General features: G+C 34.8%; 2 protein-coding genes across 2 annotated transcripts; both read right to left on the reverse strand.

The window, feature by feature from the left end:
* Positions 1–9641: 9641 nt before the first annotated feature.
* On the reverse strand, positions 9642–12139 carry LOC120347176 (ribitol-5-phosphate transferase FKTN-like). Its single transcript, XM_039417060.2, has one exon. It carries the CDS (start codon positions 12033–12035, stop codon positions 10593–10595), a length of 1443 nt encoding a protein of 480 aa, XP_039272994.2. The 5' UTR covers positions 12036–12139; the 3' UTR covers positions 9642–10592.
* A 2112-nt stretch (positions 12140–14251) lies between these two features.
* LOC120347207 (F-box only protein 32-like) lies at positions 14252–22153 on the reverse strand. The gene is made up of 9 exons (XM_039417111.2): positions 21985–22153; positions 21574–21665; positions 21206–21270; positions 20061–20247; positions 19585–19751; positions 16948–17124; positions 16181–16290; positions 15686–15758; positions 14252–15549 (listed from the first exon to the last, which is right to left on the reverse strand). Exons 1-9 carry the CDS (start codon positions 22089–22091, stop codon positions 15466–15468), a joined length of 1062 nt encoding a protein of 353 aa, XP_039273045.2. The 5' UTR covers positions 22092–22153; the 3' UTR covers positions 14252–15465.
* Between the last annotated feature and the right edge of the window lie 2607 nt (positions 22154–24760).

Genomic DNA, 24760 nt, shown 5'->3' on the forward strand with positions numbered 1-24760 from the left:
ATGACAGACTGACCCATTGTGCCCCAGGGTCTGTCCGAATGTGCCCCACAAGTGGGGTACAGTGGGACACTTGACAGACGTTTTTCAAAGAATTTTGATAGTAAGAAGTGTGTCGCAAACCCCTCTACGCATTAGTCCCGCAAACTTAAGTAAATATGCAGAATTAACGGTTCAAAATATGCAAAAGAAAAAAAGTGTCCCAACCTTCCCCACTTTCCCCTATTTCAAATAAGCAACCAGACACATCGTTAACGTGGTTACAGCCAGTCATTATATGTGGTTGAATCTGCGCTTTCGGTGCGGAACATCTAGTTTTACATATTCCTACATAGATCTAGCCTCCCGGAAACTATTAATTTGGCCTCATTGATCATTGGTGAAAAAGTTGAGAAAAGACTAGCAGATGAAAAATATCTCTGTTTGACTAACTATGTCAGGGTGGTCCAAGGTTGTCGGCCTCGCGGACCACACTATTATCTTCGTATTGTTCGCGGGCCACAATAGTGTCAGGAATAGGTAAACAGTGCAATACAAACTCAACGCTTTTATTGTCCAAACACATTGATTATTATTTGTCAGTTATCAAGCAAAAACCACCAAAAAACGTTCAAAAATCTTACTATATCTACATTTAGTGTAAGATTCCAAACTCTTCATAACGAAGAAAGTGTCATAAGGAAAAAATACCGTTTTAGATAGTTACCGACAAAATTTGCAGAAAGCATTGTGGTATTCGTATTTCCCTCTCATATCCGGTTAAAAATCTGTTTGAATTGGTCAGCTTTCTTTTTTACAAAATTCATGTTCACAAAATAACTGCAGATTGAATTGATTACCGAATTTTACCAAATTAGAGATACAGGAGGGTAATTACTAAATTTTCTGACATATAGGCAGCATTTTTGTAATACTGTTTGGCTGGTTGCGAAAAAAAACGGCAGGAAATATATTGTTCAGCAATAACATTTATATTTAGTTATCAGGCATATCAGCCAACCCAGGCTGATAGATTCCTCATTCGATTTTTAGTTTTCTATGAAGCCTATTTTGTTAGCATATATTCCCGACCAAAAAATAGAAAGCCATATAAGAATTTAGACTAGCCAAGCACAATATTTTATGATTTATTAGCTTTGTACAGTTCCTTCGTTGAATCATCGCTAATGCAAAGATCATCTTATACAAATTTAAATTTATCATGCTGAACGGTGATTACAATAAATTCCACACAATAGCGTCTACGAAATTGACCCGCATTTTATACTAGACTCTATTGTTCCCGTTTCTTTTGTCGCATACAATTTATGATTAACAACTCGAGTGTAAACAAAGAATTTCTACATATGTCATTTATTGTTTACCTTTTTTGAACCTAATCGTGGTTCCACCCAATGTTGGTTTTTGGCAAGTTTTACTTGTTTCGTACAATCTATTGTAAAAACACACAAAAATGCGATTTATACTTGGGACGTGAACGTGCCATAAATTGACTATTGTACCTATCGTCGTGGTGCCGTACCTCTTTGTCCTGTGTATTGTACAAGACTTTTGTTTGTATATTCCATGTGTGTTGTCCTACTATAACGCAGCAGTCCTAAACTGCAGCTATACTTGTTGGGGTGCTTGTCGCACATCTGTGTCCTAGGCCAGTAAGGTCTTGAACATGTATCCCGTCTCTGTTATACCGTTTAACTTTTATGCAGATACTGATACATTTTCGAGGCAAATAAGCATACTGTACATACATTAATTAGCATGCATGAAAAACAACAAAATGATAGAACATGGCACACAGACGGCTCGGAGTCGCACAAGAGTACAAATCGGATATTAAACTTCAATGAAAACATGAACGCAAATAGTTATTCTAACCGTTATTTGTTGCAATCAAAGCCATAATGGTTGAGGCAACAAAAAAAGTGGAAAGATCCATATTTAATGATATCCTTGCGATGTAGATGTCTGTATATACATATTGACAACTTAGCTAAATAAGTCCATGATGTAGCTATGGGAAAAGTATATTAAAAGTGAAGTTTTCATATAAATATAGCGGAACACACGCAGCGCGTGGTCGGTCGGTAATCTCAAACGCCAGGCGTGTTACGCTTTAATGCTTTTTCATTAGTTAGATAAAGACGGTTGAATGGGATCAAGCGTCATTTGAATGGCCTCCTGTAAATTGAATCCCAAATCCATCAGTGGGTAGGTTTTAATAATGAGCAAAACCCCAGAATAGGTTGTTTTGGTATAATATCAGCAGTTGGTCTATAATCATTTAACTATCACGCGACTAAATCACAATTCTGTAGTCTCATCTGTTCACGAACTGCGCAGGGTGCAGTAAAATGCCGCAATTCTAAGCAGCTAAATAATATTCCAGTATACCAGTATTTACCATGGAAACTGTTCATTCTCCCCCTGAAATTAACATGTCGGCGATGTTATCAGAACCATGAATTAGAAGCTGATAATACCCTGATAAAAGTGATTAATCTACAGTAGGCTACACGCACGAGACGTGATAATGTTTTTACGAAGAACAAAATTGTTTAATGCCGCAATCATAGTTATATAATTAAAATAGTTAGTAACCATTCTTCTGTGTTAATTTTTGAATCTAGTTGTGATAATTATCGTGTTTGCAACACTAGTGCTTATCTCCTATTGTTAACCGCAATGGCGTTCAGCGTTTAAAGTTGTTTTCATCTGCTTAGCGGTATTGCTTGAAGTTATGTTGATAAATGGAAGTCCAAATGAATCGCGTGCAGATTTCTACTTGAATTAGTTTGTCTCCATTACTAGATATAAAACATAACATCAGGATTCCATGACTCGGCGAAAGCGACATTGAAGCCTCATTTACTTCAAATATGATTGTAGTAGTATATATTGACGGTACTACTGACAGACATAATTATAATAATAAGTTTATTTCGACTGCGTAATCAGCATGACAATAAAATGATTGGTAAAAATAAATGAATAAAAACTGATTATGAAATCAGGAGAGCGAACAAAATCTTAGATAAGGTTTAAAACGTACAGAATGTATATAAGACAGAAAGTTTTTTCCAAGAAGAAGCGGTACGTGTTCACTCACCTAAAATATTTGAAATATTTCACACTCGCACCTACACACACAACCATACAGAAGTTATAAAGTAAGAAGAACATGATAAATTACATACTGGTAGTTAAAAAAATAAATAAAAATTACTTGCCACACCATATTAATAAATTTATAATGTTTTCCACTGCCGATTTGATCGATTTTATAAATGGGAGTGAACAGTAAAGATGAACTTTAATGAAAAATATATTGCCATGCTGAATATAGATGGGGTCAATTGCCAAAAATTCCCAACCAAAGTTGCTAGGATTGGGTGCATGAAGAGGTGGGCTAGAGTTAGACCACTTAATTCCCTAAACTAGATCCTATTATTGCCAAATTATAGTCCAGATTGTAATAAGTATTTTAGGGTACCAGTAACAGTATAAGTAAGTATAATTAATAGACCTTAGTCATTTAAAACCCATCCTACGCGCAAAAATAAAAGTGATGTAAAGATTTTTTTTAACATTAGCTCTTATGGGAAATGTGATCACCAGAGCAGAAATTTGTATTTTTTGGGATTTTCTAGATATTTTTCATCGTATATGTGTGTAGTTTTGAGGACAGAATATTTTTTTTTCACATTATTTTTGATATTTTTATCATGATAAACATGGTCAAGATATTTGATAATCGTTCATCAAAATTTTAATGATCGCGGTGTTTCCGATTACGTCATTATCACTAGACCATGAGATTCTGCCAACTCGCCGTGCTCTGTGGGATATGCGCTGCAAATGTCGCTTTGGGTACGGTACCGTTACTGGAAGCGTTTAACCGTAAATATATAGGTTTAACATTGACAATCTATAATCCATACCATTTCTATCACGTTTGTTTACTGGTTTTACGCATTTATACCTGTACCGCTAGCAATCATTTACTGAAGGCATGCTTACGTGTTATTTAAACTACCGGTACCGTACCAAGGTTGCAAGAGGTGAAAACTAAATTATTTAGTAAATACTGGAATAGGCCTTCGAACAAAAATGTTGGCCAGCCTGCCAATAGGCAGGATAAGTTGTACGGTACCGGTATACAAAAAAGATGACCAACCTATAATGGTACAATACCGGTCTCCTAACTAGGTTAAAAAACATGACTGGATACCAGAGAGAGATTTATTTCATCAACCAGAATACAAGCATTGAATCAATAAAAATTATATACAAAACACACAGTTATTCGGTATAGACTGGGGAGCGATACGACCATCACAGTCAGCTCGCCCCAGCCCCACATGTTCGCTATCGAGATTAACAGTTAATTAAGATGTTTGAACAATTTAACAAAAACTCCTTGGAGGAAGGGTTGACTAAGTTACGGAATATTTTTGGATTCGGTTAAACATGTAGTCCATTATTAAACCACTGCTTTTTTTTTAGATTTTCACTTAGTGGACACTTAGCTAGTACGATAGTTAATTTATGAAAAAAAAATTATCAATTAATAACAAATCAGTAGAAGTCAGATCGGGTATTTAAACATGTGATGATTGAAGTGAGAAAAAAATTTGAATTCACGTTTAGGCTATCACATTAAACAACAATGGAAGCTTCAAATGCTAATGGCATTAATGAAAAGAATATGCGAAATGAAGACTGAAGTTTCCATCTGAGACATTGGAAGACGCTAAAACCTTATAGACTTGATAGTGTGGAAAGCCTTCTCACAATGCGGTCATAATGGGACATATATTTATAATATCATTATACAGGCTTTAAGTTGAACTATATGTTCAATTAAAATATCTATCTTTGCGAATAAATGCTGAAAACCATTTATTTCAATCTGCTGAGTGATTAGGGCCAGAAATTTGCTGTAGAGACCATCACCAGAAAGAATTCAATTTCAAGAAAATTGAAAGCAAAACTGCCTCAAGTAAATTTTCATTCCTTTAATTAAAAAATCACACCCATGAATGGGGAGAATGAAAAATTTGATGCACTCATATTTTTAATTTTAAGCAATGACATGTGGTGTTGTTTAGAGAGAAATTCTGAGCTCAAAAATATGAAGTGGCCTCTCATGGTCTAAATCCAGCCCTGAACATCACCAATTTTGGGATAGGTACATGGTGTCAACAAGACTCAACATATGAACTGAGTTAGGCAATTGGATTTTGAAAGGTGTACCAGAAATGTACATAGTTGCATGGAATTCATGAAATATATAACATCCAATAAAAACCAAAATAGGTCTTTCGTTGAACGCCAGTTGTGGTCCCGGTACCGGTTTTCCAGTATTCTGTTATCACAAGCAGTTTCCACAGAGCACGGCGCGCTGGCAGAATCTCATGGTCTAGTGAGAATGACGTCATCGGAAACACCGCGATCATTAAAATTTTAATGAACGATTATCAAATATCTCGATCATGTTTATCATGATAAAAATATCAAAAATAATGTAAAAAATATTCTATTCTCAAAACTACACACGTATACGATGAAACATATCTAGAAAATCCCAAAAAATGCAAATTTCTGCTCTGGTGATCACATTTCCCATAAGAGCTAATGTTAAAAAAAATTTTTTTACATCACTTTTATTTTTGCGCGTAGGATGGGTTTTAAATGACTAAGGTCTATTAAGGTAGGACGATAGGGTATAGGACTATGTTCGTTACCAAGGTTATAAGTAAGGGTGTTTTTCATATTCATACTTAGATATTGACTTCTGCAAGGATAAAGGAATTAGTATTGTTATTTCACAGGATCTTTTTGAATATTTTGACGCAATTGATGTCAATTCAAATTTATCATGGATGATACATCAGCCTGCGAATTTTGTTGACGTAGACACTATTTATATTCAATAAGCTAGCTGTTGAATTGATCATCACGAAACGACCTGAAAAACAGAAAATAAATCTGCGAGTAGAATATTCGAGGTTTACATATTAGGAAACAACACTACCCTACACTTTTGTTGAGAAGAAATTATTATTTTGAGTAGATATTGATCATTAGTTATTTATCTTTACAACGCTAGTTGGAAGACCTGAGTTGAATTCTGATTGGGACACAGGGTAAATGTCTCGAAAACCATGCAAACCCTCTCAAACCACACCAACCATTCGTATGTTGGCCTTCACGATAACTTCACAGCAGAACTTTAACCTAGGATAAAATTTTAGGACCTCCTGTAATACCTTATGAGGGATATAGACGGTATAGTTTAGCTGCTGTACCTATTATTGTAATTAGGCGACCAGTCGAGATATATTGAATTCTCCCCTTCGTTTTAATTTGCTGTGGTATTCTATGATTTGTCTTGTGTGTATACAAAATTTGGTACTCCTGAAGTATGCGCACCAAGATGGCGCACAGCCTGAACTCAGGTTGTGTACCAGGTTCGGGTTCAGGTTGTGCGACATCTTGGTGCGGATACTTCAAGAGTACCAAATTTTGTATACACACAAGACAAATCATAGAATACCACAGCAAATTAAAACGAAGGGGAGAATTCAATATATCTCGACTGGTCGCCTAATTACAATAATAGGTACAGCAGCTAAACTATACCGTCTATATCCCTCATAAGGTATTACACCACCCAAATAGAAACAAAGTCCATGCATGGGTAATGTCAAAAATCCAATATTGAACAAAAAGAGAACATGCGCATGCAGATGTCAGAATGTGAACAGCCATTTGAAGAAAATATTATGATACGCATGCTACAGAACCCGACACGCCAACATTAGATGTAGAACCATATATTTACGGTAGAACAGATGGGGAGAGATTAACTGCCCGCTCAACAACATTCGTGGGTAGAATCAGCGCTGAATTAACCATTAAAAATATAAGCGCGTGATTAGGGCACCAAGCAAAGAGGGGCACACCAGAAATTTTATAGCAGAATTTTATATAGTTTATCGGTGTTTAATAAAACATTACGAGTTCACCAGACAACTCAAACTTCAAAATGTTCGCTTATTTTTCGTCTCCAAGTTACATATCAACCTTCTTCATTAAAAATAAACCTGAAACTTTTTTATTGGACACGAAAGGGGCATATGAGTCGTTTTCTTCAATGCGGGAAATACAACTGTAATTCTCGGGAATTAATTTTAAAATAACTGAAGGCAACTCTCGTTGTTTATTAAATTTGAAGTATATAAACTCGCGATATTTCGATCACTTTTGGGTTTTCTCCGACTTGCGGCCCGCGGTCCTTCAACCTTGAGGTAGACTACTGGGTACCGGTAAAATTCCAAACTACAGTGGTTGTGACTGGTATCTTTTGGTACTTCGATTCACGCTGAGATTGAACGCATGAATCTTCATTGTCACACTCCTTCAGGATTAGAGCTCAACCAATATATCGCCCCGATATTGCGTGTTTGCCGATATCATATCGGCAGTAAACGGCCTATAGCCTATATATCGGTTATTTAAAAAACCTAAAAATCTTCTTAAAAGTTATTTTATTTACTGTTGGTTGTGATTATGTTTAATGGATAATACACTTATGTGGTTCCCTTTTTTTTATTTTAAATTACACATAAGGAGGCACCAAAGTCTTCATTGCTTAGGGCACCAAAGGGGCATGATCCGTCCCATGGTACAATGTAGAACGTATGTGCAGATCAAATAAATATAGATCAGGGTGGTCCGGGGTTACGAAGTTGAAGGGCCGCAAAAACTTTTGAGCATGTCTCGCGGGCCGCAGTCGAAGAAAAAAAAGTGATCAAAACATTGCGAGTTTACTCACTTCAAATATACTTAAAAATGAGAGTCTACCGTTCTAATCAGTTTTTTAAGAAAGATATATAAAGCCTTTATTTTTTTTTTAATTGCTTCCCAAGAAATACCGTGGTATTTTCGGTATCTTTTCTTGTGTTTGGTCTTGTAATGTCGCCTAAAATTATATTCTTTCGTGACAGATATTGCTTAAAAACACACCAGACACTGTGGTTTAACGTTGTTGTGGATTAGGAAATACGTTTCCTCTCAGTTTACCTCGTTCATCTTTTTCACACTCACTGTATGATGAATTGTTATATTTGACTAATTTTATTACTTGTAGCGTTAGAAGGCTTGGTGCTATCGTCAAAGAAGAAACAAGTCCGTCTAAGTTGGGACTGCGCACCTAGCTAAAAATAACTTGATCGCGCGGCGCTAAGTCATCTCTGCTGTCACCTGGCCAACGCTTGAAAATGGAGGAGTGTTTTTATCAAAATAGAGGCACGAAGCGCCTCTTTGAATGAGAACTTACTTTACGCGAGGTCAAGGTACGAAGTTCACTCATCTGACCGGCTTGTTCCTGTCTGCACAAGACAGTTTGTTCTCCTTGTACCGATCACTTCATTCCCATGGCATAGATACAACATTGAAATTCCGTGATTTTAACAATCTTCAATCCCGACATCGGGAAAAGGGCAATTGTCAGTTGGAATAGTTTAAGAATAATTCAAAATTGTTTAGCGGACCGCAGTTTGACCCACCCTGATATAGATGATTGCTAATGTCCATGAATGCAAATATATGAGGGTGGAAATATGCGTCGAAACAAAAAAAAACGGTTCATAAATGATCAAGATGCGATAAACCAATACTGGACGTCAGCGAAACCCTTCATAATAAAGTCATTCAACAAAATGTACATTAATTTAATACAATTTATTTGTACTAAGTGCTTTATCTCCGCACCACCTATACCTTTGACATTTGCGCGCAAGGCGGTGCGATCGTTTTGTACACGATAAGAAAAAAAGCACAAGCCCGATTTCGCGAAGAAAATTCTTATTAGTGGCGAATACTTAATCAACTTCAACTCACCGTCCTGGATCGATGCTCTATAAACTTCCAGGTTCAGATCTCCGTCTAGAAAACTGGACCTCAATAGTGCTATATCAAAAGTGTGCAAGATTTTTTGTCGGTGGGCCATATAAAATAAACAACTTCAGACATCTAACCGGGCCACACAAAAAATTTAGCGGGAAAGGCGGGAACCACTTAGCCTTACAACGATAAAAGCACCAGGCAAAAATACGGTGGAAGATTTAACGCAATGACAAGTGCAAAAAAACATGCATTTTTATCCATGTAAGCACCTTTTCAAACATAAACTGTCGCATTAGAGGTTGATGCTTGGAGAAAAATCTGAGAATTGATAATTGCCACATTGAATGGCTTGGCGGGCCGGGTTATCGCCCGCCCGTTGCACAGTCTCGTGATATATTCGCTCCTATGGGGGATCGAACGTCCAGTTCGCTGACGCTAAATATACGACTGTCTTGTACATTTAGGTGGTTCGGTTTAGCTAGTGATTTGATTATAACACCATTTCTCACGCAAAACAGTTTTGATAAATAGTTACGAGTTAGTATATTAGGAAACTGTCTGCAACTTTTGTACCAATAAATTTTGCATAAACACGCAATAACTGACCTTTATGAAAACGAAACAGACGTAGCCGATTGTACAATTGCTGGAAATAGAGTTCTGCAAAACACCTCTATGACTATCAGGCACAAATGGCCGATATTTGCTTCATTTTCCTGATTTATCGTCCAGTATCTTATTAATAAACTACCTATATTCAAATACTCTTTAAAATGAACGAACTCGTATCAATAAAATGTAACATACAAAAATAAATGAAACATTTGCAAAGAAAAACAAAACTGAACTAAACAGTGGTAAACCTTTAAAGCATTATAAAAAGTAACAGTGATTCTCTTACTGCCAGTAAAAACAACAAAACAATTCAATGCACAGAATATTGTTCCCTCGATCTAGCATCAATATATAGCAGCTCAAATTTCCTCTAAGATATGTGCAGTTTTTAGGTAAGGACTGTAAGACAATATGATGAATATGTGACAATGTAGTGCTGAAAACTTGATTAGGATAAACTTTACATCTACAATTATTAGTTACTGTTTGAAGAAGTTAATCAATCAGAATTCAGTAGTAAAAAATAGATAACATATATATCAGAAAATTAGTGGTTAAAAGAAAATGCAAATGCGCTATGTCACTGTTCTTATGAAAGAATCATGTCAATCATATCACTTGATGTATTTTATGATTAGTGTTGGGCAGTAGTGTAAAGAGACCTTCTAACTAAATCAACAATTGATCATCATCAAAAAATAACTTCCCTAAAATGAAAACAATACAGAAAGGCTAGAATGTTACAAGTGAGACCATCAGTAACATGGAAATGTGACAAGAATCCTGTAAGGAATGAGGAAATTTCATAAGCCTTGGATATTCTGAATCAGAAATGAATAGATTGTCATAATTTTTTTCACATTTTGAACAGAGATTTGTATGGACAAACAGTAAAAAGAATTTCAGACCTAATGCTTAATCTTGAAGTAGTTACACTTACTTTATCAAACAAATACACTTACTTTATCAAACAAATAGCATGTGCAAACTTGAGCTATGGAGTAATATTGTACACAGTTATTTCCTAGAATTTGGAAAATCGCCAAGATATAAATCATCTTGTCTCAATCTCACAGATCTACTTTGACCTTTGGTTGATTACGTACTCTGTCATAAACTTGAATCACTTCATTCCACTCACTTTTTTCCCAATATCCGTTGTCTTCTACATTTGGCGGTGATGAGTACCAGACCCAATCTTTTACTGGTTTATCCCAATCTTCTCCATAATTAGCCTCAATGTAGGATCTAGTCTCGCATGGTACTCGAAATTTATCTTCAAGATGTTCTGTCCAGCACAATGAAAATTTTGGAAATTTGTATTTAAATTTTGCTCCATCATAGGCTCTGGTGCCACCATTCCATACAGAGTCAGACTCTTGATAAAAAAAGAAAATATCCAGTTTCACATCTTTTTCATCAATAAATGAAAGCTCATAACTGTCTTGTATTCTTCCAAAAACATGCTTAAGCATCAATCCTTCACGTTCCATTGCAGGAATAATTTCATTATGATAATCGTGAATCCAGATGCCAATGTCCACATCAACACCGTGAGGAATAATGCCACATTCTCTATACCATCCAAGCAATGTTCCACTACTGAGCCAAAATGGAATTCCTAATTTATTTAATACTTTCTTTGCTCGGATAAGTAACTTCTTAGCATCAGATTGATATACATATTCCTCCTGTGTCGCAATTACAGGATATTCATCCCTGTACTTTTTAGCTCTTTCATGGTCACATTCAATAAATCTGGCTTCTTTGTATTCTTTGAGAAAACTCTTAATATTGTAAGGTACAATAAATTCATGCTTATCTATTTTTGTAGCAACTCCAGTCAAGTGATGTGACATTTCATACGCTTGAGCATATCTTGGGAAAACTGCACCATTCAACGTTCTCCAGTCAATAGTAAGTTGTGGTTTTAGTTCATTCACCATGTTGAACCAATCTGAATCAGTCACAGGTCCAGCCCAATAATAATTTCCATGTCGTTCATGCAATATGGTAATATGAATGACATGATCGTTTCTGGCAAGCCACAAATATGTTGGAATTTTTATCACTTCTTTCGCATCATGCAGTCTCGGATCTGGAACCATTGATAAATGGGTGGCGAATCCAAATTTCTGCAAACGATCTATTATCTTATCCTTTTCTGGGATAAACTTTCTCGCCAAGATGGCAAATGTAAGAAGGTTATTGCCATCTGGATGATGCTTGCAAAGAATGCGACAGGTGTATGCAGGATCATGCCAAATTTCCCTGCGAGGCTTGAAAACATGAGGAAGTATCTCAACATCAAAGATAATTAGGGGTACATTCCATGTCTGGAATGGTCCCGATAGCAAGTACAAATTATGCCACTGATTCTTAACATACGGCTCTACTTGTTTAGGCCTTTTGTAATACCACACACCCAAGTATGACACAGATACAGCAATAACTGCAAGCACAAGTGTTCGAATTCGCACAGATGAAAGTTTTTCTGTGACATCCTTATACATAATAGACAACACTAATTGCCAGATATATAATTATTGAATTACGATACCAATAACAATAATACTGAGAAGCTTGAAAATAGGAAATATAAAAGGTCGATGTATTGAATAGCCTACCGTACCTGTACAAATGGCAGAACTGGTTATACCAGTACTGTACAGTACGGTACGGTACCGTACCGCAGCATATATCAGCATGGAATTCCACTATAAAGATTATTAAAATGAGTTATCATCATGAAAATCGCGGAACTATCAACCACCTTACCAGCATATAGCGGTACCGGTACCGTACCGTACAAAGCCTCTGCCACTAATGCAAAAATATGAGATTTGAGAAAAACGGACGCTTAAGTCTGCATGCAGACATGTGACAAGTCCTAACCTAACACTTTAACACAGCCTACTACCTGTACTAATACCTCCAGTACTAGACTACTGTACTACCAATTTCTCCTCATTCCTGTTTTTTCGTGAAATTCCCTTTTGTTGCCGTATTTTAGGTTTGGCAGTTTCCCTGCCATTCCCACTTTTTAGTGCACTTCCCTCTGTTCCCCGCATTTTAGCGTTACCCTGGTCACCTGGTGACGCGCGGCATTTAAAATAAAAAGTGTGATTATCATCAAATAAAATTTTAGATTTTTTTGGAAATGAACTATCCAACATACGGTTCCATTATTCCTGCACCCACGTACCATACATTGGGCCTTACTACTTGCTACAGCGCGAAACACCGCAAAGAGCGCGAAACAGCGCAAAACAGGAGACGCAGTTATTACCACCTCCCGCCACGAAGTAACAAGTTAACTATGAAAGAACCATGGATTTATGGCGCTATTTCTGGTATATTTACAAGGTTATGTACCGAATTCTAGGTCATCATGCAAAATTTTTCTACTTTTTTTTTATCTAACCCTGAAGCCAAATCAATCAAATCTGTATACATATAGAAAATGTTCTAAATTACGGTACCCAAAATGTGTCACCAGCGGGGGCAGACCTGCCATTACAGCCTACATGCATTGGTTTGTGTTTTTTGCTGCCGTGGTACCCCAACTCAAAAAAGGTGCCCTAACTCATTGCAAATTTTTTTTTTCTGCTTTTGCGCTGTTTCCCTATTTTTTCCGCTGTTTCCCTCTGCTTTGCGCTGTATTCAGTAAGTAGTGAGACCGCCGTACATTTACACCCACCATGTTTCCCCGAAAATAAGACCTACGCTGAAAATAAGACCTAGCTTCAATATAAGCCCTCCCCTAAAAATAAGACCTAGTCAATAACGCGAATTTTTTTTTGATCTGGTCGATAGCAAGAAATCTCTTCTACACGTTGTAAATGATGTAATCTATGTTTTGCAGTTATTCTAAATAAAAACGTGTTACTTATAAATACCGTAAATGAATATCGGTTTTCATTTTTTGCACATTTAAAAATCTCGTGATTCTCTAATTTGTAATTTTGATAAATAAAAATATAAGACATCCCCCGAAAATAATCCCTAGTGTTATTTTTCGGAAGAAAATTGAAATCAGACCCAGTCTTATTTACGGGGAAGCACGGTACATACTTTTGCACCCACGGACATTTGTACTCATGTACCCGCGTATTTTTTGGAATGTTCGTGATTTGTTTGCTATAAACGCTACTCACTACAACTTTGACATGGATCCAAAATTCAGACGTAGACAACACGAGCGCCGTATCCCCGTTTGTAAATAACAACGGCCAGTTACAATAAGTGACTAAGGAGACAGATTGTTGTGATTTTTTCTCATCTGCTTCAGTCCGACCGAGAACAGATAGATGTAACTACAACAGTTGGCGCAACAGGATTGTTCTCTATAATTTAATTCAATACAATTTTTTTTACGTTCGAAAAAATCGAACAACACACATAGCGACCATGGCCGCTGACTCGACAGATGGACCTTGAATTATCCTGTAATTTGTCGAACGTTTGCGGTACGAATTCGGGTGTCCACCCGCGCAGATTTGGCTTTGAACTTTTGGTATTCGTTTCCTTGGATTGTGTGTAATTTCATACACACGATGAATAACACCCAGAGCGATAACTCCATCCTGGTGAAGGTCGCAAAACCTCATAGTGAGTGTACGAGACTTTCGTTCTATAGTACCATTGCTGGATGGATACATGGAAAGGGTAAATAGACATGACCCCGGTAATTGCTTATCTCACTTAAGCCCCTACAAATTTTGAGTCATTTTACAATGTTTCATCAACATATTGTACAAAACAAATCACAGTATTTACAAATAAAATTGCAGTGGATGATATAGCAAAATAACTCATAATAATGGCAATATATTGTAAAGGATTGGATGCTCTGAAGTAGGCTGAATAAAGCAAGAAAAAAAAGGGAAATACCGACAAGTTCCTTCTCAGTATGATCTGTGCAGAAAGTGAAATAACAATAATGCTTTCAAAATCCCAATAACATTATGATATAGATTTTCACCAACTTGCTTGGGTTTTATGATGAAATTCTCTGTATGCCAATTTTAAATTTGCAATTCATAAAATTTCAAGACTTGATACAGTTTTTCAGACAATGAAAATGCAAGCTATAGAAAATGACATATGATATCGTTTCATGTCAACTTTAGTTTTTAGCGGTGTTGGTAGTAAAACCATAATATAAATTGTTAGGGCTTTAATTATTTCATTGTTCACTCAGAAATGCACTGCAGAATGAATTTCATTTACCTCAACATGATAGTGTACTTTAATGATATGGTATACCTAGCATATATAGGTGAGCATATGTGTTACATATTACATGTCAGATTAAAATAAGCGAATATTAGTCATATAACTGTAGAAAAGTTAGTAAAGAAACATAATAAAAGTGCAAAATTCTATGAAAACCAGTTGGCTGACGACAGTGTGTTTCCGTAACACTATATTTCAAACATATGAGAAAATATTGAAGCAACATGATAGAAATAGCTTCATTTCGAAATAACAGTTGGTAAATTTATAAAGCTTGCAGCGCATTCACAATGCTTGCGCAATAAAATAACAATGAATCGACAAGATAGGAAGAAAGGGCAATATAGGACAATAAAAGAAAAAAGAATCGAATTTACTGCAATAAAAAAGGAACTTCTTGTTGTGTGTTCATATTATGACAAATTAGTCACTATAAAAGCATACAATAACAATTCATGTCATTTTTACCATTGAGTAAAAATAAAAAATAGTTTTTCTACTCCAAATACTAGTAAGTGTTTATTTTCATTTTAAAAGTTCTTATTTTGTTTAATTAATAAAGTTATTCCAAGGAGAGCACATAACATTTTGACTTTAATGTACATGACAGGTTCACCATGCATAAAAAAATGTGTCAAACATTATATGAAGCAATTTTTACAAGAGCAGCAAAGATAATAACAAAATACAACAGCAGCAAAAGCTTCAAAGAAGAGAAATTAATTGTTTTGGATGGATAGGCATATAAGTAGTCTCTGATACATTTCCAACACATGGGTGGCCGGATTCCTGAAACAAAATGAGAATATGAACTGTGATGTGTTTGTTTGTGCAAACATACAGATTCAGAAAGAATAATGAAATAAAGCACTCTCCCGCTACAACTCAATTTGCTACTAACAGTTTTTAAAAAAAAATTTCATACCCTCCAAAATACAGTATAGCATCGTTTGCAAAGCAGAAGAGGATCTGCGAAGGTTTCTTGTATTTCAAATCTCCTGTAAGTCAGAAAAAATATATGGATCAACATTTCCATTATATATTTAAAATTATTAATTGAATAATGAAACTTTGAAGTATAGACATATCTCATTTTTATACAAAAAGATTTTTAGTAACAGATTATATTTGTCATATTTGAACGAAGAATTTAAACACAATTGTTCGATCACTTGTATCATTTTAAATAAAAATTAATTTGCTTTGATAAAATTTTATAAACCTAAATATGATAATGAATTTGTGTTTTCTGCTATTTAACCAGAACTGCTTGATAATAGTGCAATAATTTCCCTTTGTAATGTTTTATCAAAAGCGTGGAATAATGATTTAAAGAATATCTTCGCTGCCAATAAAATATTTAATTCTACTTCGCAATATATTATGATTCAATGAAGCTAACAGAAAAAGCAAGACCTACTTCAGCATAAAATGATATTTTATTCTCCAAGTTAACTCCACATCATTTCCACTGAGAGATCCTTTCAGCCTCCTCCGCTCCAACACTGCCTCGCACTCTTCAAGTTGATTCTGCAGAAAGTTATTTATGTTCACTATCATTTTAGGGGATATATTGAAACCAATTATTTGAAATGATTGAGAAAGACCACGGTATGGTATTCCTCGACACTAATGACAAAAATGACCCAATATCATCTACTTACCATTTTCAGTTAATAGTTTTCGTAAATGACAAATTAAATAAAATTGAAAATAGCTTACAGATTTTGAAATAATAAAAAAAAATGCTCAAATCAACTTCTAACTTTTTACCCAACTAACATATATTAATCACTCGTCTATATCAATTTTAAAATTCCTAAAATTAAAATTTAAAATATTAGGTAAATATTGAAGTATAATCTTTGTTTTATGGTTGGTTGGAATCAAGCATTAACATATACTGCTCCTTTCCATCTGTCTTTTGTATAAGATGCGCTGTAAGCGCTGATTACAAAGGTACCATAACAAGAATCAAAAGTGTTATAGTCAGTGGCTGGCTCAAAAGTGTGATACAAATGCATCTCTTTTTAACCACTCAATATAATAGCGCATGATTGCCACCAGGTATATTCATATTGATGATGATATTCATGTCGATGATTTGAAACGTCGGCAAATTACATCGTTTTACTATACACCGGTCGTGCTTTATTTATCACTCAGTATCATGTTTCGTATTCTCACCTTTGAAAAATGATTGAAGCATATGCTCCTCCAAACATCTGATTCTTTGCAAAGATGATTGAGAGTCTTGTTAACATGAGACAAGCTCTCAATATCTTCATGATCATCAAGCATCCTTATAATATTGCGTTGAACACATACTGGAAGATCAGGTATTGATAACTGTAGGTCAATTCTCTAAAATTGAAATAATGGAATGACATGAAAGTAAAGCTTGTAACATAATTTAAACCCTGTGAATGGCGGACACTTTCCATCATTTTGGGGGGGCGAACTTGGATCGCCTACCGAAAAACACCGCGCCGTGTATCGTCACGTAACAATAACCTGTCGATGTCGTTCTCTAAGTATTAGCATGTCAGTTTGCTACTCATATATCGATTACCTAGGCTGCTTTGCTCGGACACGAAACTTGCGCGTCACTGAACCAATTTCTTGAATTCCGCGAGAATTAGCCCACGGCTCTTGCTAACATACAGAAAATAACAAATTTGAGGAGTCGTATTAGGTTATTGTTTCAATTCCTAGTTCTGCATAAAGCGCACTAACGCCGTTTCGTGAAATTAGAAATGCAAAACAAAGTAACAAGCTATTGTGCGAATTTTTTTCCTAAATTTTACCAAGGAATTATCATTTGACTAGTAGAATTGCCATTATTGCCGATTTATTAAATCATCATTTGAACTCGAAATAACATTCAGGATTCACGCAATGACTTTGCAGGGTTTTTATTTATAATTTAATACGAAAATAAACAGGCACAAGTTCAGGCGCGCAGCCAGGATTTTTAAAAAAAAGGCGGGGTCAAAGTCGGAACTTCCCACTGCCGTCTGCAACAAGCACCGCGATTACGCGCTCAATAAAAGAGCCGCCTATTTGAGCGTATAATGATTTTTCTGTCGATCCATGACAGCCACAAGATTCTAAAATGTCCTTATATATTAAATTGTGTGCAACCTAACTCGCGGTTGCGACTTCTTACATCAAAATAAAAATATTACTAAACTTAAAGTACCACGGCGATATGTGGACATAAAAATATGAGATAAGCTGCCTGATGTATTTAATTTTGATACGTATTTTTGCAATCTTCCGAACTCGTTATCGTCGTTACAAAAATCTCGATATCTGATATAAAATCCGATATAGTACAATTTTAATTCATACAATGAAAATAATTATAAGGTATACTAGTAAATCAAAAATACAAATACACCGCCTCGAAATCCACGCGGAACAGTCGCCGCGATTACGCCACTTGTTAATAGAGCCGACTTCATCAACGAAAAATGATTTTTCACTTGTGCAAAGTAATCAATCAAAGACCGATACGGGCATATTCAAAATGTCTTAATTTATCAATTTAATTGTCTTCAATTTAAACTGCGGTTGAGTCGACAAAACAAGGGCCACTCTAAAACACGACGGAAAAAACCTTTCGAAAAATCCGTAAATTTTTTGTCAATTCTCACGTAGTAAAAGTTATTTCAGTACAATAAAAATACATAAATAAATACAAAAAGTGATCGAATATACTTTAATTATCTTATATATCATCACAAACCGTGGAAAAGTCGCGTTCTCAGCTTTGTTTAATGTTAACACGAAAATTTTCGACGTCAATTTTTAAGTAATGGATAAAAAGGCAAATCCCGCTCACAATTGACCGTGTTTCGATTTAAGTAACGAAATATTTTTAAAGGTCAAGCAAACATAATTTGTGCCGCTGGCACACGAAATTTTGCGATTTTCGATGCCTAGAAAAGCGTTTTTAGACTGTCGCGGGCCTCAAAACTTATATTGTTTACAGTTTTATTTTTAGTATTTTATATTGCCGCTTTTCAACTTTTCGACAAAGTAAATGCTTTGATCTTTGCCCGCAAATTATGCTGGGCCTTGCACGAAATCCTTAACGTAAAAAGATACGTCCCGCGGCGAAAATTGTTTAAAACAACTTTAGATCTAGTTAATTTTTTAGCGATAATAATTAATTGTTGTAATGAAACACAGTTTGCCTCTTTCATTTCTTTGGCAAGTGCCAACAATAACACTATTGAAAGATTTTGACAATGAGAAAATCATATTAAATTGTACAAAAATGAGTTAGTTGTGCAAAACCGTGGCGCGTGATCGGCGGTGCGTTTGAAGACGGAGTATTACCCGTGCGGGCGCGCATGTTTCACGAAAATGTGAGGTGCTCCGAAGGCGCATTATTGTAAGAAAACAGTTATAATATCGGTAACTATTAACCGTTTAATGGCGCTTGACTATCGCACTTTTCGGAAATGATAATTTTGTAGGGCGGAAACAACATGTATTAAATTTTTTTGCGAAATTATTGGGGGGGCGACCGCCCCCCCTCGCCCCCCCGGGTGTCCGCCCCTGCCTGTGATATACAATTGCAATATAATATAAATAACACTTGGATCATACAGCAGTGATAATGCATGACTTATAAATCAACCACAGATCAAATTATTATATAATTTGTATATAATTATATAATTTATAAAATATAATTATATTTCAAAATCATTATACAGAAAGTATTTCATTTAGTAAAAAATAAAAACCAAGTTGAATAAAAAAAAAAGGAAGCAAATATAAAAAGACAATATAAGAAGTATAACTACATACTGGTGAGATTGTCAATTGATTGAGTCGAGATGTCCAGTCTCTAACTTTCTCAACTTCTGCAAACCAGGCCAATTTTGAACCGACAAAATAATTTTTCTCCATGAGACTACGGAAAACAACAGCAACAATCCTTTTCATTTGTCGAATTCTTTCACTTGTTTCAATCACTAAAAATTATTGAATATATTCTTAGTGCAATAAACAAGTGATCAAGTGAATGTGTTGATCATTTTTCTGAAAGTTCAAAAAATTGATAATTTTTACAACACACTCAGCAGCAATGATATGCAAACCAACATGTCTTGTATACTTTTGATCAACATCTTTGTGCATAGATTTGATTAGGTTATTTAGTGCATAGTATAAAATTGTCTAAATCAATGGCTGTATAAATGGCAGCCTGAGCAATCTCTTGCCTGAAATGAATACGAAAATCGACGTCTGAAATTGAACAAGTGTATATTTTTAATTCTTACCTCGCTGAATCAAAGTTTCAACAAGAATGAACAGGTGTTTTCTGGATGTCACGCTGAGAGTTGACAATTTCTTTTTTACAATAAGCTCCGTCAAACAAATAACATACTTAAATCTTCCCTGCTGCCAGACAGAACCAGACAAATGCAGTCGGCGCAGAAGTTCACCAAGAGTCGAATATCCATGACACTGAACATCGTACAACAGAATTTAGAATAAATGAAATCAAGAACAACTTTTTATTCTAACATTTACCATTTTTTATTCAGTACGCAAGTATCTACCTATCCACATAATGACATAACCATATTCCGAGCCAATATAAAATTAGGTAATACACATATCAAAATCCATTGTATTTGCCCTATTTTCAAATGCACCTTCGAACGATTGTTTTATATTACCGTATATAAAGCATTGCTAAGATAGATATTTATATGTTACTGACACTGAGCTTTTCCCCAAGCTCGGTTGGCCTTCCAACTTATATGTAAATGTATGCAAATATGTTTATTATCAATCACAAAGTTGAATTTATTTATAGAATTAATGATATAATTACTCCTGTCATAAAAAGAAATCCATCAATCAGTCACCACATAAATTATAGTTTTAGGGTCTAATCAATGCCATAAAGGTTAAGTTCATTTATTACACACTTGGCATAATCGTGGTGATCAATATTTCTCAGTACAGTATAGTACCTTAGAGTTTCATATCATCAATCAGAACATACAAAATTATGAGCAGGAGAAGATTTAACTATCCAAATATAGTCTGTTCAGCAGACACATATGCAAATCATTGTATTTTGATCGACATTTAATTTTGTAATATCGAAAAATTAATGATAAACATTGATTGGATCATTTATAAATCATTAAATGAGTCTGTTCAAGTAAGTGAAATGGCATAAATGAAAATATTATGAACTACGGTAATATTATAAATCTACAATTTCTTATATAAAATATGAATAATTTAGATGTATTCAGTTCATCTTGAATATTCGCAAAACATTTTGTGAGAAGAAGAAAACATGTATCTTCATTCAAAATTTCTTTTTTATTGAGAATGAAAATAAAATAAAAATTTTGAAGGATTATAAAATTTAATTATTTGCCAATAATGTTAACTTAATATATACCTCTTTACTTCCCTCTGATGAAATTTGTAGCCAAGTAACACTTTCTTTAGCACTGCATTTCGAAACTGAAAAAAACAAATAAATAGCTGTGGTTATTGGGAGATTCGCACTTTGTATGTGATGAATGGAATGTTGTGTATATAAGTATTGTAAATCTCATTTACACTTGCAAATATTTTATGTGTTTTATTTGAAAAGACCACTTTTACATGAGGAATTAAAAAGAAAAGGCTATATACAAATTTATATACCCAGTAATCCATTCAGATTATACATTTTCTTTTTCTGAATATAAAGCTTTCATATATCCCAAAACTGTATGCAGAATGTGAATGAGTTAAAATACTCAAATTTTTAAATAAATATACCAGGAGCAGCTGAAAGATATGAATACAAGCGCTTGTAAGCTTTTTGTTGTTTGCTTCTTAAAAACATTTCGATTGTCTTCTTGACTTGATTTCTGAAAAAATGTATATTTATACATCTTGGAGCATATATATATGAATGAGCTAAGTACTTTCAAATCGTAAAATATGGATAACTTAACGAACTAATAACGAAAGACTTTATTTCGCAAATCCGCTATGAGATCATAAAAATCATGAGGAATTAGAGGTCAAATATATGCAGATATATAATAGCAAATAGCCAGAACAAATCATCTTGAGATATTTTGAAATGTATCAGTATCAATTGTTACAACAATCATTTGTCTTGTTTCATAAATAAAAAGGCATACAGATAACTTTCGATGCTATAGTAGAGAAAATTTAACTTACATGTGAATAGAATCAACTATAACTTCTGATTGTGTAACATCTTCTTGCCATCCCCCTGGTCCCTTGATCCACCTCAACCCAGCACCACCCCAAAGTGACACTGCCATATACGTATTTCTTGAAATTGTTCAAATAATAATAAAATGATTAACTAATATCTGAATATTAAAATAAGGTACTTATTAGCACATATAAAACATTGATTGGCAATAGATAGAAGAGTGGTATTTGGGTGTATAAAGGTGTTTTAGTCAAAAAGGCTATTTTCATGTAAATGCTGAAATGACAAGAAAACTAAATTTAAAAGAAAATGTTGATAACAAAAGTGCAAAGAATACTCCTGTTATAATATTGTTCCATATATTATAGCTAGATAATCTAGTTTTTCAGTTTTTCAATTTTGTATAAGCAATACCAAATCAGAATAATCTCTGTCATAAGCATCATAAAAAAAATGTCAGACTTGTTTTTCAATCATTAATATACTGATATATACAAATGGTTAACTTTGGTCTAATAGCGATAAAATGTTTAACTTACTGACTTAGCTTAAAAATCTTTAGATTCAATATGCCAGTATTCTTCACTTTCCAGATTTCTGACTTTGTTTAATGGACAATTTTTCTATGTTGGTCAAGTTTATTGATGAAGAGATTTATGCAATTTTATAATTTGAACAGCATTTTATTAAAGCATGTTGAGAAGCCATCGTAAGGTTGTAAAGCCATCAATTTCACATATTTTCTACTGCTTTGTCAAGCAGACAAGGATTTTTTTCATACAACATTACATGCAATGTCTGAATTTTGAGAAGCTGAACTTTAATATAAGAATATGCTGAAATGTTGGCAGGGTAAACACGTTCGATCGATGGTGGTAAACAGGTCGAGGACCAAATATTTTTGGAGGCTTCACGGAATACGGTACACAAGATATACAGAGATAAGACGCTACTGTCTGACTGCAGAACTGTAACCCAAACCAGTAAATCCGGTACCGTAAATCCTGGTTACTCAGTCCAGCAGGCACTTTCCTGATAGAACATCCCCGGAATATATCGATTTCCATAAAAACAGGTGGCGTAGATCAATAAATTACGCTGCCACATATTGTTTCCAACCTATATCCCGTATATTCAACGGTGAATTGCAACACCAGTCGTACACAAAGACTTCTGAGCAAAACGTAACACATGCAGCATGTCTTTGTTTACCAAGTCATATGTTTGTGCATGTGACTATACTGATAACCAATCATCAACACGGTAGGCGGGGCGTTACACTCTGTGAGCACGAATCGGAACCAACACACCTTCGCAACACCCCACACATACGCCGTTTAAAATCTCTTTGTCTAATGACTTTTGCTTTGTTTGTCACCTTGTGATGCATTAGAAATGTTTTAGTTCACATTACCTTTTCGTCATATTCTCACGAGGTTTATGGTATTTTATACCCTAAAATAAGTGTTAAAATTTCTTGCCGATAAGGTTAATGTTGTTTTGAGCCAACTTATTTTACCTGTTTATAGTATCAATACTGTACACAAATTTTAATGAATAAGTGAATGATTTACCAAATGGATTTTTGTGTGATTCAACTTCGCGACAACCATTCTAGTGAAATTTGTTACAATAAATGCGATGATATATTTTCACATATCAATTAAATTAATCAAACTGTATTGTGCTTTATGAACCGAAAAATTCTTGTTTAGTAGAGCCAATGTCATTGCTCAGACAGATCTTCAAGCGTGGTCGTAAACATTACCTCGTTTTCGCGTTTTTGAACTCTATTCGTTAGTTTTCACTTGTGTTTCGGAAACTTGAATATAAATCAGATAATTCAATGATCACTCTGTCTTCCTCGGAGTTTTAATTTAATTGCAGTAATAAAAAATTAGGGTAGAAATAGCTGTGATGGACTGGGCTAAAATTTATTACCGGTACTTTTAAAAAAACAGATTGTCGTATGCGATGAATCATAATGATGGTTCGAAACACATACCCCATTTTACAGGCGCCAACTCGCAAAATCACTCTTAAAATACCCCTGAAAATTTTGCAATGGTAAAGTATAGAAAGAATTTCATGGGAGTCAAAGTGACTCCGGTGTGAGGATAAAAAGACTCTGGTCAGCGAGGGCAATAAAATTTCAAAATAGCCATTAGAGATATGGCTAGGGATACGGCAGGTAGTACGGGAGCGGTAGCTTTGGCGGGCTGACGGACAACTCACCAGAGACAAGTCAAAGATAAATAAAGCACAACCGGTGTATAGCAAAACGATATAATTTGCCGACGTTTCGAATTTCTATTCAGAAAAACTTCATCAGGGCATGATATGAAGAGTAAGTACACTATCATATATATATAGAGTAAAAAAATAAAAAAGATAGTAAAAATTAAACGGCGTGAAAAACTGAAAAAGGGACAATATCATAATAGATCCGGGTGAATAAGCGCAAGTTCAAACAATTACGCGACTATCTAAACAATGATTTATATACATGCGGGAACAATGTAGTATCTTTATCGTTCATTGAATTTTTCTCTTTGTTGATATGATAAGATTCGAGAAATAGTCTTTTTCTGTAGTGAATTTCATGTTCCAATATCCTGCTGTTATCCCAATCAATGCTGTGTGCAGAGACAACTCGACTACCTAGAGGCCTGGTGAGTTGTCCGTCTTTTGGCATTTTCTACGGTGGTGTTTTTTGTCTATAGAAATGCGTTTTTGGTAATTTTAGTGCTCAAATGTTGAGAAAATACATAAATA

This window comes from Styela clava, chromosome 11 (assembly GCF_964204865.1).
Source record: "Styela clava chromosome 11, kaStyClav1.hap1.2, whole genome shotgun sequence".
Taxonomy (NCBI): Eukaryota; Metazoa; Chordata; class Ascidiacea; order Stolidobranchia; family Styelidae; genus Styela; species Styela clava.